Genomic DNA, 18,993 nt, shown 5'->3' with positions numbered 1-18,993 from the left:
TACTGATGGCAACAAGAAATACTGACGAATGGTAAAGAATCGCGAGATAAACACGGCCAGACACGGAGATCATATCGTGTTGAGACTTGGTGAAATCAATAAACGATTTAGAGAAAGGCTGAAAAAGCATCTCCTGTCTAAGCAAAGCAAACCGGAAGTGTCTATAAATGTGCCTTCTTCGTCGTTGACTGATATCCGAAAAGTCGATTTCAGTCTTTGATGGCATTGCTCTGAGGTTGCTCTTCTTAGTCTAAAGATCGTCTTAGGAGCCCTCCCCAGGTCCCGTCCCTTGGGTGGTTAATCTGAGTAGAGTCAGGGTGCCCGGGGAATCCCAGTTTGTTGCTCTGATGTTAGGCGGAGCAAACCTGTCGTTCGATCAAGGATGACCCAAAACCACCGTAAGAGCACTCTCTGTTTAAAGAGCTTATGTAGACGCCATGGCAGTGTGTCTTGACGATTGTGACAAAACTTACCCTTTAATTATGTACGTCTCCATAGCCTTAAGTATGCAGGCACTAACGTCAGTTGCCCTAACGTTAGGTTTAACAAAAAATTTCTTATGCCAAGGATGGCCACAATCCAACGTCAGAGCGAGATACATTTAAAATCTTGACGCAGTTGCCCTGTTAGTCTCCAACAAAACTTTCCCTGCAAATATGTCTCCAAAGTCTGTAGATTTATAGCAAGCACAGCGTCGATCAGCTATTCCTTAGGCCACCTTGGCCGGAGATTTCTGGGTGAAATGTCACCCGCTGTACTAACAGCCTCAGCATAGTTGAGAAAGAAATATCGTCTAACCATATCACATTTTTAAATACAACTCTGTCTCATGTTGGTTTAGGGCCATCCGTGGCCGAACAAAATTTCGCCAAACGTAACGTTAGAACAATCTCGGAATATAGAATTGCCCGGTCAGGTAATCACAACAAAGCAACGGCTAGTTCCAGATAAATACCCAAAATCACATCGCATACCTGAAGTACGCCAGCAAAAGCCTTCTTGTAGCCCACATGATGAAACATAAAGAAGAACTAAAAAATCCGTCTTAATTCCATTTCCGGTAAAACCATGTCTAGTAGGCGTCGAAATAAACAAAAAGCATCTGTTGTGAACTGATCTACGAGGCGAACAAATAGAATCAAAAGGCCATTCGAGATTAAAGACATTGAGAGCGTGAACTCGATCGGTGTGTTTAAATTTGGCGATCGTCAGATATCGATGTCGACTGACTTGACTCAACGGGAACTTGTGCCTGAGTAAAAGCAAATAGACAAAGTGAGCAAGGTTTCGCCCTCGAAGTGAATGATGTCTATATCAGCCTTTGTAAAACTGGTTAAGAAAGTTCTTGTTATTACATCTGAAGTAGGCCTAATCAGAAAGTGTCTGTCTCATGTCCCTTTGTTGTTGACAAAGTTCGGTTACGTTTGTACAACAGGACTGTTTACTGTCTGAGCTGGAAATCTCCGACCACGGCGAGAGTTTGTGAGAGGCTGGGAAAATTAATTAATTTAAATTATTTCTCTCACGCGAGTTGTATATATCGCTGAAATGTTGCCGGTTTGAGATTTTGTGTTGACTTCCTCAAAAAAGCAGGGTACCTTTCCCTGTCAGAAAGTCTTGTAGATGGCAAAGAGGAGTTCTTGCAAAGTAGATAACATCCACTGCATTCACACGAATCACATATACAGCATCGATCAAAATTCAAGTGTAACATCCTAGTGTAAGATATGACATCTCAGACTGTAAAAACGACTAAAAGCAAAAGTATTAAGGATGCAAACATGTCTGATATTTATATGTTGGTTTATCAATACTGAGAGAGGAACCAATCCGTTATAATACTCTGTGGGGATTTTAGTCGCTGCGAAGAGATTTAAGAAAATGGAAAGAAATCAAATGAAACTTGAATTCAGTTCGACATCTGTCGAGTTTCCATACCAGGAAATAGCTTTTTGCAGAATTTGATAAGACCTGTGGGATTAACCAAGGAAACGCCTTTTTTTAAAATGCTATTTCGGAGATGCTTCTGTCATAAATGAAGAGATTTACGAGCGGAACGCTGTCGATTTGATAGGGGAAATATCTATTTGATTAACGTTTACAGCAAGACGATGAGCAGAAACAAATAGAAATCCGATTGAATTTTTCCACACTGGGTTTGCATCTAAAACTATCTAGCCTTCTGCAAAAAGAAAGTAATCAATGTGCAGGTGAAGCACATAAAGTTGAACTGAGAAGGAGCATGTAAAGGCCTAAGCGTCGGGAAAAAGCAAAGCCAGTATTACATTGATATTATAAATGCATGGCTATATGAGGAATCGTGATGAGCGTGGTGTCCGGGTTACGAGGGAGAGGTGTCGGGTGTGCTCTCGTGTTGGTGGCAAGTGTGCTGTCGTCTTGATGGCGGTGTCGTATTTATGTCAAGTGCGGTGTCGTGTTGATGGAAAGTGTGGCGTTGTTTTGATTACTAACGCTTATCTAGCTAACAACCGGTTGTCGCCATTGTCCCATACAGCGGAATACTGAAGAAGAACTCTCAAAAAGTTACCTTTTAAAAATAACAGAATGTCTATTGGTTAAGTTAAGCTACAATGCATTCTGATGTTGTAGCAGATTTCTCTGTTAACTATAGGACAAATATTCCAATAAATTAAAAAATCTCATTAGCTTCTGAAAACCAACCAATCCTGGGTTCCCCCCCCCCCCCCCGAACTTTTGTGTCGGTGTCTGTTGGCAATCAGAATGGAGAGAGGTGCCCTAAAAAGCCTATTACGTTCGTTCCCACAAAATTAGGTATGTTAATGATGGCCATGGCATAGCTATCTCCAAGAGCCAGCATTTCTGTGAAATTCTGCGTAAAAGCTAGAAAGCTTTGAAGATTAAGAACAGATTCGACGTAGTTATAAGTTCGCCATTGGTGAACACAACAAAAAATACTGGTAAAGAATCGCGAGATGAAAGGCGGTCAGACACGGACATCATATAGTTTTAAGATTTGGTGAAATCATTAGCCGATCTACGGAGAGGATGAGAGAGCATCTTCTGTCTGAGCAAAGCAAACCGGAACTGTGTATAAAGGTGCCTTGTTCGTCGTTGACTGATATCGGCAAAGTCGATTTCAGTCTTTGATGAGATTGCTCTGAAGTTTTTCTTGTTAAGTCTGAAGCTTTTCTGAGGAGCCCCCCACCCCCACACCCACCCACCCACCCCTCGGGCCCCATCCCCTGCGTGGTTAATCAGAGTGATTCCAAGACGCTCGGGAAATCCCAGTCTGTTGCTTTGATGTCTGGTTTAGCAAAAATTTTGTTCGGTCAAAGCCAACGTGAGAGCGCTCTCCGTTTAAAGAGCTTATGTATATGCCATGTCAGTGGGTGACGACGATTGTGGCAAAATTTGCCCTTTAAGTTTAAAGTATGCACACACTAACATCAGTTGCCCGGACGATAGGTTTAACAAAAATTTTGCTCGGCCAAGGATGGCCACAATCCAACGTCAGAGCGAGATACATTTAAAATCTTGACGCAGTTACCCCCGTTGGACTTCAACAAAACATTCTCTTCAAATACATCTTAAGAGCATTAAGTGTGCAGGCGCTTACTTTCTGGATGTTTTCGCCTGTCGTTTCATCGTAAGAAGAACGCTAATCAGTTATTTACTAGGCCACATGAGCCCGGGATTCCATGGAGATGCGGAAAGCGAGTGGTTACACTCACAGCCTCGACATATTTGAAACTGGCTGTTAGCCTAACCGCATCAGTTTTTGGACTGAGCGCGCTCTGAAACGAAATTTCGTCAAATCTAACGTCGGAACAATCTCGGACAAGAGAAATGCCCCGTCAGGTAATCACAGCAAAGCAACGCCCAGTGCCACATAAATCCCCCAAATCACGCCGCATACCTTAAGTACACAAGCATAAATGTTGTTAATGCATGCACGATTGAATATAGCGAAGAACGGCTTGAGAGTGCGAACTTAATCGTAGTGTTTAAATTTGGCAATCGTCAGATATCGATGTTAACTGACTTGATTCAAAGGGAACTTGTGCCCGAGTACTCGCAAATAAGCAAAGTGGGCAATGGTTTCGCCCTGGAAGTGAATAGTGTCTATTTCAGCGTTTTTTTTTATCAGATCTGAATTAGACCTAATCAAAAAGCTCCTTGGGTCGTGTCTCTTTGTTGTTGACAAAGCTCGGTTATGTTTGTACACCAGGATTGTGTACTGTCTGAGCTGGAATTCTCCATCCACAACGAGACTTTTGTGAGTGGTCGGGCAAATTAATTACATTAAATTATTTCTCTCACGTAAGTTGTATATATCGACATGCATGTGATTGCTGAACTAGTTTTTCAAGCTGAGCTCAACATTGTAGACATGGAAAAATCGTTGCGCTTCACATCCCCCAAAACTGATTCAACTGAAAAGACTTTACAAAATACTGAAAACAAGCTCAGTAACTATATCACTGAGCTATAGAAAAACATCCTACGGCTATAAATTCATGACTGTAAGGACAACCAAGTCTGGTGAGAATGAAAATACTGATTCTGTTATACGATCGTTCCCGTCTGAGGAGATGAAGCTCGGTGATGAATGGGTCAGAGATTTACCTGTTGTGAATGTCTATCGACTCCCACGGTCTACCCATGTTCTAAATCACACACCCGATACTCCCCAACAACATTCTAAGGGCCACGACTGTAATTAGCATCAGAACTGACTTGCCACCAGACCTTAAACTTGAGAGAGGGAGGCTCGCCAACTTGGCATATGGTTTGGGATCTTCTGAGGGCAAACAAACCAGAATTAGAGTAGTAGATACAAAGGCGTTGTTGGAGACAAGACCAGGTAATGGAGTGGGCCCTGGAAAGTTTTCCACGAGTAGCAGGCATTAACCTATGTGTTTGATGCATCTCTTCTCATAAAACTGATTTTGTGTGTTTAATAAGATCAGATATCTGACAAACTCTATCAGCCTAATATATGTACAGGATCAATATCATATGCTTTCCAAACAATATGATAACCAACCCAAGTTTGTGCACTTTTGTGCTGTATGCACCTACCTCTGTTTTTTGTTTGTTTTCGGGGTTTTTTGTTCTTTTCTTTTGAAACTCATGATTTTACCATGTTTTTACACAAGGAGAACAAACTGATAATGCCTCATATATTGAAATATATCTATTGAAATAGAAACGAATGGAAAAAATCATCTTCAACTAGACTTACATCTTTCTCAAATATGTTAGTGGAATATACAATGGGAGATAACTTTCTTACCGTTGTTCCAGTTTGTGTCCCCTACCTTGTCTAAACAAATTGTTTTTTTTTTTCAGATATCTTCTGGTATATGGCATATTATTTTCATTTATTTTTTTAACATTAAAAACACAATTACAAATTATATTGTCGTGCTTAATATCTCTTTGTCATGATACCGGTTCAAACACATATATATTCCCCATACTCAACTCCTGCTAAACGTAACAATGATGCTCTGATGCTCTGATGCTGAGCTTCATATAGTATACTGTTTTGTTTGGATATGTTTAGACTTAATTCTGAACAAATGAACTTTATACGTGTATAAGTGCAGAAGATGTCATTAATTTCTAATTTGGTCATGTTGTCTGTTCAAGTGCATGTATATTCCATACTTAATTTCTGCTAAACCCGGCAAAGATATTCTGATGTTCTAAAGTTGAACTCCATGCAGTATACTGTTGGGTATGTCTAGACCTAAATATGAACAATGGAACTTGATAGGTGTATAAATGCTGTAGATAACATAAATTTCTAAGCTTGTCATGATACCTGTTCAAACACATGCATTCTCTTTCTTAATCCTGTTAAACTTTGCAATGAATACTCTGATGCTCCAGTGATGAACTCCAAATCGTATACTGTTGAGTTTGCTATGTCCAAACTTGAAAACAATGGAACAATGGAAGTGCTTAACTAATGAAGATGTCATTAATTTTGAATTTTGTCCATAGCAGTATAAATGAATGTTTCGTTAGAGATGACCTTTCGAAAGTTGATGAAAACGGAAAATACGAATGTCTATTTTTGGAAATAGAAATAAATAACGAAAAACATCTTATTGGGTTATTTTATAGACCTCCAGGGAAAGATCTTCCCTTCTTTAACAGTAAGCTTAATGCTTTATTAAATAAAATAAAATCAGAGAGAAAGTTTTGTGCAATTTTTGGTGATTTCAACATAGATCTGTTCAAATCTCATCAACACTTTCTCTCAAAAGACTTCTTAGAAATCCTTTAAATCAGGCTATTTATTCCCATTGATCACCAAACCAACAAGAATAACTACAAGCACGGCAACTCTGATAGACAATAATTTTTCACTTATCACATGGCCTCAACCGTAACATCTGGTATCTTACTAACCCACATAACAGATCATCAACCTATAATCTACATCAAAAAATTATCATGTGCTGAAGACCACACATCAAAAAACGTGGAGTACATAAAAATAATAAAACTATCAGAGATTAATGAAGCAAATTTTAGAACCGGATCCATTGGTATTGATTGGGAGGAGATATTTCAATCAACAGACGCAAACGAAGCCTATGATATTATGATCAACAAAATAGATGACCTTTACCAGTCAAACGTTCCCCTCTAAAATATTGACAGAAATTCTAGTAGGTCAAAATTACTCCAGCCGTACGTAGCTCATTTAGAGAGAATAGCAGCAAAGAAATAAAAGATTTATACCGGAAATATAGAAATAAACTGGACCACATATTACGCTCAGCGAAAAAGTATTATTTCGACCAGAAATTTAATTCTGTAAATAACAGCATAAAGGGAACGTGGAAATTAATAAATAATTTAATAAAAACAAAATAATGAGAAACTGCCGAAGTCGTTCACCATTGATGGTGATAGAGTAACTGATCCGGAAAAAAATTGCGGATGGTTTTAACACATATTTAATGACATCCCTAGTAAAGTAGGATCCGAAATACCGCTTGCCTCAAATTGCTGTAGAAGCTCCCTTCCACCGATCAATCCCCCAAGTTTTTCACTAGGCCTTTGTACATATGAAGAAGTTCGTGAATTAGTTAGGAGATTCAAAAAAAGTTCCCTTGGATTAGATGGCTTTCATCCCTCTGTTATTAAAATGGCAGCTGATTCCTTGGCTCATCCATTGACCCATATGGTTAACTTGTTGTTTCTAACTGGAATTTTTCCAGATAAGTCAAAAGTCGCCAAAATCTGCCCATTTTTTAAAGCAGGGGGCATGGATGACATAGTAATTACAGACCTCTTTTCCTATTGCCTTTTTTTCAGTAAGATATTTGAATCATTAGTAGCCGATAAACTAAAAATATATTTAAAGTATTAAAATATATTTATTTGAAACGAACAAAGTGCTTTTCGAAAATCAGTATGGCGTCAGGAGCAACCATTCTACGATGCATGCTTTGATTTGCGTCTATGATAAACTCGTAAAAGCCAAAGAATCAAATAAATTTAGCATTTCTCTTTTTCTTGACCTAGTCAAAGCATTCGACACATTCGGTCATATTATCATCTTAGAAAAACTAAAACATTATGGTGTTACTGGCCTATTCAATAAATGTTGCCTCTTTAACCGGAGACACTGTTTACTTTATAACAACATCGAATCTTCATTCAAACGCCAAAAACACTGGAGTTCCACAACGTTCTATTCTTGATCCTCTGCTTTGTTTTAATTTATATTAACGATATCGTCTATGCATCTAACCTTGAAATTACCCTGTTTGCCGATGACACGAGTGCCTTTCTATCTGACTCCGATCCTGTACTATAAAATAAAAAAATAAACTAAGAATTCGATAAGCTTTATTGATGGTTGTGTGGTAACAAATTTTCTTTGAATATTAAGAAAACCAAATCTATGTTTATCACACCAAACAGAAAAAATAACACACATTTCCAACCTCATATTAATGTAAAGCAACAGGAAATCGAATATCTAACATCTTTCAATCTTCTTGGAGTAACTATTAACCATAAATTGACATGGACGACACATATCAGCGAAATTTGCAAGAAAATTTCACGTAATCTAGGTGCTCTCTCTCATATTAGATATTTTCTGAAGAAGAAAACATTATATATTCTTTATTATGCCCTTATTTATCCCATACAAACATATTGCAACGTAGTGTGAGGTAATACTTACACCACCCACCTCCTCCCCCTGATACACCTTCAAAACGTGCTGTTCCACTGACAAATTTTTCCCACAATCATGATCATACTGGCCCATTCTTTAAGCAAAACAAAACATTGTCGATTGAATCTGTTAACGTATTTCAAACAACCCAGTTAATTTTTAAGTGCTTACACAGTCCTGATCTTGTCCCCTTCAGCTTCAGTTCTTATTTTATCAAACAATCATCAGTTCATTTTTACCCCATACGACTTCGTCAGTCAACTTACAGAGGCCTTTCCATAAAACCAATGATTTTCTAGACTTGTAAGATAAAAGGTCCCATAGAATGGAATAAGTTGCCCTCTGACTTAAAATACCGTGATTCTGTTTCTCTTTTTAAATCCAGGTTAAAGTGCTATTTCATTACTTACCGTCAGCCAGACTAAGTGTCCTTCAGTCGCTTCCATTCAAATGTAAATACGTTAATGTAGATTCACATGGTAAGTATTGTCACTCTTAGGTCCAGTATCTTAATTACCACTACCTGTATCCTCAGTTAAATGACGCATATCTTTCATTATATAAACGTATAAATACGCATGCAATTTTTGCTTCAACCTCGCCTTACTAACATGTTGTGTCATGAATTCCGATTGCTCTGTTTACAATTTTCTCTAGTCCGATATTTATCAAATACCCATATATTACCCTCAGCTCCTATTTTGATAAACTGTACCTCTCACGTCAACTCCTAAACGGGATAAAATAAGCCATCTGGGGTTTCTGTTCCTGCCAGGGAGCCTCATATCGGCATAACATCCACGCTTTCTTTACCAATGTTCTCTAATTTTATGTATGCATCTGATGCAATGTGTTTTGTTGTACTCTGCCGCATTTCTGGTGAAATAAATAAATAAATAAATAAATAAATAATAATAATAATAATAATAATAAGACCTGTGGGATTAAGCAAGGAAACGCAATTTTAAAATGCGATTTCTGAGATATTTTTTTTTAATAAAGGGATTTACGAGCGGAACGCTGTCGATTTGATTGGGGAGATATATAATTGATTTAGGTTTACAGGAAGACGATCAGCACAAAACAAAAAGAAATTTAGTTGAATTTCTTCAATCGGGTTTGAAAGAACTTCCTGATTAATTCGATAAAACTCGCCTACTGCGAGAAGAAAGTAATCAATGTGCAGGTGAAACACATCAAGTTGAGCTGAGAGGGAACATGTAAAGGTGTATGCGTCCAGATGCGCAGGAAAAGGCTGTTCAATACTCGGGACATGCCAATTCTTTCGTAATAATAACTGTGATGAATAATGTATAAAACCTGTGTTACACTGATATTAAGAAAGCATGGCTATATGAGGAATCGTGACTATGTCGTCGGGCTACGGTGATGATGGGGTCGAATTGCTGTCGGAGTGTGCTGCCGTGTAGGTGGCGAGTGCGTTGCCGTGTTGATGGCGCTGTCCTGTTGCTGGAAAGTTTGGCGTTGAATTAATTACTCATGGGCTGCTATCTAACAGTGGGTTGTCGCCATGGCGCGGGAAGAGATACCCCATACAGTGGAGTATTGCAGAAATACTCTAAAAAATTATCTGCTAAAGATAACGGAACCTCTATAGGTTAAGTTATGCTAGAATGGATTCTGATCTTGTAGCGGGTTATTCTGTTAAATATAGCATATTCTATATCTTGCATATACAATATTGCTGTATTTAACAGATAAATATATATTTATTATATATTGTATCAGACTATACAGTCTTTATCAATCTGTGTTAAAATGAACAGTTTAATTGGAGTGTATCCCGGCTTATATTTCATCAGATTAGCGTTCGAAACTCAACCAATCCTAGCTTGGGACTCCTGAGCTGCTGTGTCGTTGGCTGAGGGCAATGAGAGTGGAGAGAGGTATTCATTGCCTTCGCTTCAACAGAATTATCGCCAAGAATACAGAATTTCAGCGGAATTCTGCTTATAATCTAGAAAGCTTTGGAGATCAAAGAAGAAATCACACATCATTATAAATTCGCCATTGGTAATGGCAACATAAAATACTGACGAATGATAAAGAATCGCGAGATGAAAAACGGCCAGACACAGAGATCATATAGTGTTAAGATTTGGTGAAATCAATAAACGATCTGGAGAATGGCTGAGAAAGCATCTCCTGTCTGGGTAAAGCGAACCGGAAGTGTATACAAAGGTGCCTTCTTCGTCTTTGACTGATATCCGCAAAGTCGATTTCAGTCTTTGATGACATTGCTCTGAAGTTTTTCTTATTAAGTCTGAAGCTCGTTTGAGGATCCCTCCCTCGGGTCCCGTCCTCAAGGTGGTTAATTACACTGAATCCAATCTGCTCGTGAACGTCTGTTCGTTAAGTTATGCTAGAATACACTCTGATGTTGTATTGAATTATTCTGTTAAATACAGCACAAATACTCCATTATATTAACATAATGACTGTGTCAGGACTTCCAGGACAGTATGCTGAATATGACGCAGTATTATGCTGTAATAAGAGACTGTGATCTAGCGTCACTAACAAATTAAATCTGCGTTCAAATTAAGACATTAATTTACGTGTATCACAGCCTACATTTCATCACACTATCTTCTGAAAATCAACCAATTCTGAGCTGGAACTCCTGAACTGCAGTGTCGGTGACTGTGGGCAATAAGGGCGAAGATGCGTGTTTATTGGCTTCTCTCCCACAAAATTAGGTATGTTAGTGATGTCTAGTGCATAATTATCACCAAGAATACAACATTTCTGCGAAATTCTGCGTAAAAGCTAGAAAGCTTTGGAGATCAAAGAACAGACTCTATGTGGCTATAAATTCTCCATCACTGAAAGCAACATAAAACACTGAAGAATGGTAAATGATCTCAAGATGAAAGACGCCCAGACACAGAGATCATATGGTGTTAAGATTGGGTGAAATCGATAACCGATTTGGGGAGAAGCTGAGAGAGAATATTCTATCTGAGTAAAGCAAACCGGAAGTGTGTATAAAGATGCATTCTTCGTCGATGACTGATATCTGCAAAGTCGATATCAGCCTTTGATGACGTTGATCTGACGTTGCTCTTCTTAGTCTAAAGATCGTCTTAGGAGCCCTCCCCAGGCCCCTTCCCTTGGGTGGTTAATCAGAGTGAAGTCAGGATGCCCGGAGAACCCCAGTCTGTTGCTCTGATGTTAGGTGGAGCAAAAATTTCCTTCGATCAAGGATGGCCCAAAACCAACGTTAGAACACTCTCTGTTTAATAGCTTGTGTAGATGCTATGACAGTGTGTCTCGACGATTGTGACACGTCTCCATAGCCTTAAGTATGCAGGCACTAACGTCAGTTGCCCTAACGTTAGGTTTTTACAAAAAATTTTTATGCCAAGGATGGCCACAATCCAACGTCAGAGCGAGATACATTCAAAATCTTGACGCAGTTACCCTGTTAGACTCCAACAAAACTTTCCCTTCAAATACGTCTCTAGAGCATTAGGTATGCATACACTTATGTTCCTTTCATTTTTGTCTGTCGCTTTATAGCAAGCATAGCGTCGATCAGCTATTCCCTAGGCCACCTTGGCCGGAGATTTCTGGGTGATAGGCAATGCCACCCGCCTTGGTAACAGCCTCAACATAGCTGACTAAGAAAATCGTCTAACCATATCACATTTTTAAATACAACTCTGTCTGACGTTGATTTAAGACCATCCTTGGTCGAAAAAAATTTCGCCAAACCTAACGTCAGAACAATCTCCGACTAGAGAAATGCCCGGTCAGGTTATCACAACAAAGCAACGTCTAGTGCCAAGTAAATACCACATCGCATACCTGAAGTACACACGCAAAAGCCTTCTTGTAGCCCGCATGATGAAACATAACGAAGAACTAAAAACTCCGTCTCAATGCCGTTTCCGGTGAAACTATGTCTAGAAGGCGTCGAAATAAACAAAAAGTATTTGATATGAACTGATCAAAAGAGGCGAACAAATAGAATCAAAAGACAATTCGAGATTAAAGACAATGAGAGTGTGGACTCGATCAGTGTGTTTAAATTTGGCAATCGTCAGATATCGATGTCGACTGACTTGACTCAAAGGGAACTTGTGCCTGAGGAAAAGCAAATAGGCAAAGTGAGCAAAGGTTTCGCCCTCGAAGTGAATGATGTCTATATCACCTGTTGTAAAACTGGCTAAGGAGGTTTTTGCTATTAGGTCTGGAGTAGGCCTAACCAGAAACTCCTTGTGTCGTGTCCCTTTGTTGTTGACAACGCTCGGTTACGTTTGTACACCACGACTGTTTACTGTCTGAGTTGTGAAGCTCAAACCACGTCGAGATTTTGTGAGACGCTGGGCAAATTAATTAAATTAAATTATTCTGTCACACAAACTGTATATATCGCTTAACTTTTGTCGGTTCGAGATTCTGTCTTGACTTTCTCAGAAAAGCAGGATACCTTTCTCGTTCTGAACATCTTACTGATGCCAAAGAGGAGTCGTGGCCAAGTGGATAACATCGATCAAAATTCCAGTGTAACACCCTAGTGTACGATATGACATCTCAGACTGTAAGAACGGCTAAAAGCAAAGTATTAAGGATGCAAACATGTCTGATATTTATATGTCGGTTTATCAATACCCAGAGACAAGCCAGTCCGTTATAATACTGTGGGTATTTCAAAGTAGCTGCGAAGAGATTTGAGAAAATGGAAAGAAATCAAATGAAACCCGAATTCAATTCGACATCTGTCGAATTTCCATACCAGGAAATAGCTTTTTGCTGAATTTGACAAGACCTGTGGGATTAACCAAGGAAACGCGTTCTTAAAATGCAATTTCGGAGATGTTTCTGTCATGAATAAAGAGACTTACGAGCGGAACGCTGCTGATTTGATAGGGGAAATATCTATTTGATGAACCTTTACAGCAGGACGATCAGCAAAAAACAAACAGAAATCCGATCGAATTTTTCCACACAGGTTTGCATCTAAAACAATGTGGAATAATGTGACAAAAGTAGCCTACTGCATAAAGAAAGTAATCAATGTGCAGGTGAAGCACATAAAGTTGAACTGAGAAGGAGCATGTAAGGCCTATGCGTCCAAATGCACGGGAAAAGGCAAAGCCAGTATTACACTGATATTATAAATGCATGGCTATATGAGGAATCGTGATGAGCATGGTGTCCGGGTTACGGGTGATTGCTGTCGAGTGTGCTCTCGTGTTGGTGGCAAGTGTGTTGTCGTGTTGATTGGCGGTGTCGTATTTATGTCAAGTGCGGTGTCGTGTTGATGGAAAGTGTGGCGTTGTTTTGATTGCTAACGCTTTGCTAGGTAACAATACATTGTCACCATTGCCCCATACAGTGGAGCACTGTAGAAGAACCCTCAAAAATTACCTGTTAAAAATAACAGAATGTCTATTGATTAAGTTATGCAACAATGCATTCTGATGTTGTAACGGAATATTCTGCTAAATATAGAACAAAATTAATATTGCAATAAATGAGAGCGGAGAAAGCATAAGTATTAAGGCTGCAAAACCAGTTTGATATTTAAATGTTTGATTATCAATACTCAGAGACGAGCCAAGCCGTTATAATACTCTGTGGGAATTTCAAAGTCGCTGCAAAGAGATTTGAAAAAATGGAAAGAAATGAAATAAAACCCCGAAAGACTAGAATTCAATTCGACTGTGGCGTTTTCATACGGCGAAATAGCTTTCTGCAGAATTTGATAAGACCTGTGGGATTGAGCAAGGAAGTGTGTTTTTAAAATGCAATTTAGGGGATGTTTCTGTTATGAATAAAGAGAGTGACGAGCGAAACGCTGTCGATATGAAGAGGGAAATATATATTTGATTGAGGTTTACGGAAAGACTATGAGCTGAAAACAAATAAAAACTGGATTGAATGTTTTCACACAGGTTTGCATCCAAAAGATATCAGGATTAATGTGAAAGAGGTCGTCCACTGCGAGAAGACAGTAATCAATGTGCAGCTAAGGCACCTATAAGTTGAGCTGAAAAGTAGCGTGTAAAGGCCTATTCGTCCTGTGTTTGCGGGAAAAGGCTGTTCGCCGTTGGAGACATAATGAATTATATGGTAGTTGAAAAGGAATAAAACAAATTCAAAAATTCAATTTTTTTGGAGTTGTGATGATGACGAGTAATGTGTCAGGTTGAGAGCGAATGCAGTGTTGTGCCGATGGCAAATGTAATGTGTCATGTTGATGGCGAGTGTAGTATTGAGTTGGTGTCGAATGTGATGATGTCTCGATGTAGAATGTGATGTCGTATTGAGGATCAGTGAGGAGCAGTGTTTAGGGCGTACGTGATGTCATGTTGATGTTATGTAGTTGTGTTGATTTGGAATGTGGTGTCGTTATAATGGTGAGAATGGAGTGGTGTGTAGACGACAAGTGCATGTTAGCGAAGCGTGGAATTGTGTTGATAGCAAGTGGTATACCGTGTTAATGGTCAAGGTGATATTGTGTTGATGACGTGGGATATGTTGTTCTGATGAGAAGTGTGATGCCGTGTCGATGGCGAATATATTGTCATGCTGATGGCAAATGTTTTGTCGAATTGTAGTAAATGTGGCGTCGCGTTAATACCTGTCGGTCTACGTGAAAGCCGGGGGGTCCTTCATGTAGAAGAATTATCAGTATAGGAGAAGTATAATAATCTCTCTCTTAAATTATAAATCTGTTAATTTTAACAGAAAGTTTGTTATCTTCGTGATGCTAGAATGCATTCTGTTATTGTGACATAATACTGTGTCATATTCAACATAATATTCTGTTAATCTAATATGATCTTTATTATGAATTTAATTTAATGGAATATAGGTGTTATATTTAACGATAATATGTTGCAATAGCAGAATACAGTCTAGCATCACTCAGACAATAGACTTTCTGTTAAAATTAAGAGATTAACATTTCTCTGTTTTTTGTTTTTTTTTACAGCTTAGACCTAACCTTCAATGGGCTCTGGTCTTACTCACTCTTTAAGTCGTTTATGTGTGCAACTGCGTATGCATGCACACATCATGAGTTTTAATATTTATTAAGAACGAGACATTGGTCCAATATGCTTTGATTAGTTAGGGTGTCATGTTTGGTGTTTTTGGCATGCCTAATGTCCAGTGAGTCAGCACGAGTGCATAGTACGGGTACAAGTAGGCATGTATACAGTCATAGAAATAAGCTGTTGCATCGCAGTCGCACGGAAATAAAGCCAGTCTGGTGTAACCATCTATGTAAACCACGAAGCAAGACTGAAGAGAACTTAACACTTTCTACCGAATTAACTTATCCAAGGGAGACAATCGAACCAGCTGCTGTCCTGTTAGAGAAATATTACACTTGTCTCCCCCTAGTACACTCATCACTCATCACGTCACGTGACAGGAGGTAAACTTGTCGCCATTTTTCCGCTATTCACATGCGCAAAGATTGTCAACAAAGCCGCAGGAAAATGTCAACTGCAGATGATCGCCGAAGGGAAGGCAGATGAACGAAAGATTTGCTCTACTGAGGTCAGTTATGTAGACTTCTCAACGCCCTGTAGGCTTCTGTAGCTTGCATTGTTCGAGCAGTGCTATCAAATGACAGGCGCAGCCAAAAATAACGGAACAGTTTCGACAGACGAATGGTTTAGTCATTTAGACGTTGTTGTTGTTGTGTTCCATTAGACGGTTTGACATGTTTGACAGTCCGAGGCGGAATTCGACATTTGCGTGTCGGTGTATCACGTTCTGCTGAGTTTGTGTGTGCTGGAGGTTGTCTTAAGTAACATATTCACGAGGGGAAAGGAGCTGAAGGAATAGACTTTCCTATAAGGCAGAAAATAAAACTGCTCGTTTCTGCACATTGCACATCCTCAAGATCCTGTTCAGTGCGTTGTAACTTCAAATCCTTATTTCCGCAAATCAGTCGAGCAAATGAAAAGTGATGTACATGTGTATGCTAGGATGAATGAATTGAATTTGAATGCTGGACAATGTTTTTTTTGTTTTTGTATTTCACACTATCAGTTTCAAAATCCGATTTTATTTTCTGTGATAGTGGAATTCTTTCCATAGTGTCTTCTGCTTATAAATTAAACTTCTGAGCTCACTTATACGAAGCCCTCATAGCAGTACATGTGTATAGCTGAAATTGGCCAACCCAACCAGTGTAGTTTTATCCCCAAAGTGAAATTTATAAAAATGTGCATAAATGGTGCTGAAAGTTTCTCTTTCATATGCAAAAAGGTTGAGGAAATATTTCTGATTTGCACAAAAATTGATATAGAATCAACACTGGTTGGCTGACAGGCTAGTGGAGATAGGATTTCATTGGTCAAATCTTGCAGTCATGGTCACGCGTGAATAAATGCACCAAACCTAAAATTCAGCTTAGGCCAGGCATAACCTCACACTAGCTAATCGGATTATCTATCCCTTCCAATGCGCCTTGGACATGAAATTTGCACATTCCCCTGCTTTTGCTGTTCATGGGGACATCGGTCATAATAAGAGATCAACAACACTTGTGTGGCCATTTACACAGTCATTCGTTGAAGGCCACTTTTCTTTCATATATACATATGTGTGCATATGTATATGTGTCACACAAGGGGAAGTTTGTCAGCAATTTGCCAACAGTCGGTGGTTTACTCTGGGCAGTGTCTTAAAGCAACGATCAAATAAATAAACAAACAAATATTTTTGATTTGGATCTTCCCAAGGAGAATCACTGAACAAAACGTGTAAAGCCCGATCAAGGGATGTTTTCTCGACTGCTTCAACCATGACCAAAATAGCGGAAATAGTGAACTATTTAAAAAAATACACATTAAACGGAAAGAGAAATGTTAATAACACAATGTTTTAATTTTAAGGTGGTGCTCATATGCAATCAGAAGAAAATAGAGAAACCTTAATTGTACATTGTACATTCCATTATTTATTTATTTGATTGATGTTCAGTGTAATGCATACAAATGTTTCACTTATAGTATGGCAAAACTACATGTATAGGCGAAGGAAATTGGAAAGAATACTTTATACAAACATCTTGATTTAATAAAGGCTGTAGTTGAAGAAGCCAGCCAACACTTTATCTGTGTGAGAGGACCCATTTTAGCATAGCGTATGTTGCACCATGAGCATTGGCGCTGGCGTCTAATAGCAGGGAAAGCAATGTTAAACAAAGTGCTAGGAGTAGTATCTCATACAGCACAGCATGTGTTCTCTGGAAGTTTAACAGGCATATAAAGCACAATGACACACAGGGGATATTCTATCACTGATGCTCTGTTTGCGTATTAATTACCGTAAAATTGCCAAATTCACGATTTCATTACGTTATTTACTGAGCTGTTTTGCTTTCAAATGTTTCCTACAGGCCAGCACTACAGAATGACTCAACATTTCACCCTAGATAAAATGGTAGTTTTTGCCACATTCTGAGAGTTCTGTTGATCTTAGAGAGGTTTTGTTAGGTTTGTTTTGAAGGCTGTATCATATCCTACTGGAAACTGTAAGCCTTAGCACCAAAAAGGATTAAATTAGGGCATTTATTTCCCTTTTGTGGGTGAAATTCTAGGTTATTGGTCATTAATATCACTTCTCTGGTTTTGTAAGTACTCATGGTTGGAGGTGACATAGCTGTTGTTGTTGTTGCTGTTACAGGTGAGGTAAAAGGTGTATGTGATGGACTCTAAGGCCGCATTGTGATGTCAAAGGTTAACTGTGGGTGAGAAGATGACAGATAATAGCCAGGTCAAGCGGGTCCGAGCTCTGCACACCTTTAAGGGTACCAACAATGATGAGGTATGAAGTACCAGTGCAATACATGTATACCTTTGGGCCAAAACTAAAATATTGATCATTTGATTTTATAAGCCCTTGAATAATGTAGGTAGGTGTTTTTTTTTTTTTGTTGTTTTTTTTTTCCAGAAGGGAAGAACAATCATAGAATTCTATTCAAACGATTGATCACAATTAAACTTTCTCAACATTGATAAGAACACAGTACTAAATTATATCACCCATTATTTGCGATTTTTCTAAATTAATATTTTTAGATCTTTTAATAAAGTTAACAGGTTAACATCTGTTAAGCAATTTTATGAGTATTACAGCACAATTTAGGTCAACAGTGTGTGCTAGCATTTTCAGGCCCTGTATGGGGGGTGAGGGGGGGGGGGGTGGTGGAGGGGGATGAAATCTGCTTCCATTTTCCTAAATTTCCTAATTTTAATTAAATTTTGTGAGATTTAGGGGATTCTTAATGGGGGTTCATGTGAAGGATGAAATATTTTTTCTGTCTTCAATACAGCATTCGATGTACATGCTTGTCTAACAGTATGAAAAGTGTAAGCACCCAAGTCAGTTGTTGCAAAGGGTGCATAAATTAAGTGGATTAGGATGTTAAGTGTTGCATATTTAGTGAGATTTGCCGATGGGGTAACTGAATACAGAAACAATGTTGCCTGGACTGAGGATGGGAGCGGTCTCCGTGTATCAGTAAATATAAGCCATCCTTAGACCGAATTGTTGGAAGTTGTATATCTCGAAAGAGCACCCGTCACCTGTATAAACAGAGTGATCATATTTCATATGATCGGCGAAAAAAAAAAAAAAAATAATAAAATAAAATAATTTGGCATCTTTAAAAACATGAAAAAAGAATTTCAGTCGGGGCCTTTTTAAAGGGTCGGTCGCTGAACATAAAACATATGATATTTTAATTTTGGCTGTGTAGGTAGCAAAGAGGACCCCATGTCCTAGTGATATATTCTTGTATACGG

At 38.7% G+C, this 18,993-nt stretch overlaps 1 protein-coding gene across 3 annotated transcripts in view; it reads left to right on the top strand.

The window, feature by feature from the left end:
- LOC135479579 (rho guanine nucleotide exchange factor 7-like) overlaps window positions 1-18,993 on the top strand; it is a 72,243-nt gene that overhangs the window by 12,069 nt on the left and 41,181 nt on the right. The window contains exons 1-2 of one of the 3 annotated variants that reach the window (XM_064759467.1): window positions 15,651-15,733; window positions 17,873-18,013. The exons of the other annotated variants lie outside the window; for them this stretch is intronic. Of the exons in view, the coding sequence (XP_064615537.1) occupies window positions 17,945-18,013 (69 nt within the window). The 5' untranslated portion in view covers window positions 15,651-15,733; window positions 17,873-17,944. Of the gene's footprint in view, window positions 1-15,650; window positions 15,734-17,872; window positions 18,014-18,993 lie in introns of those variants that run through there. 3 annotated transcript variants of the gene reach the window in all.

The sequence above is a fragment of the Liolophura sinensis genome, chromosome 12 (assembly GCF_032854445.1).
Source record: "Liolophura sinensis isolate JHLJ2023 chromosome 12, CUHK_Ljap_v2, whole genome shotgun sequence".
Lineage (NCBI taxonomy): Eukaryota > Metazoa > Mollusca > Polyplacophora > Chitonida > Chitonidae > Liolophura > Liolophura sinensis.
The sequence above is the reverse complement of the archived record's forward strand: the minus strand, read 5'-3'. Positions and strand labels throughout refer to the sequence as shown.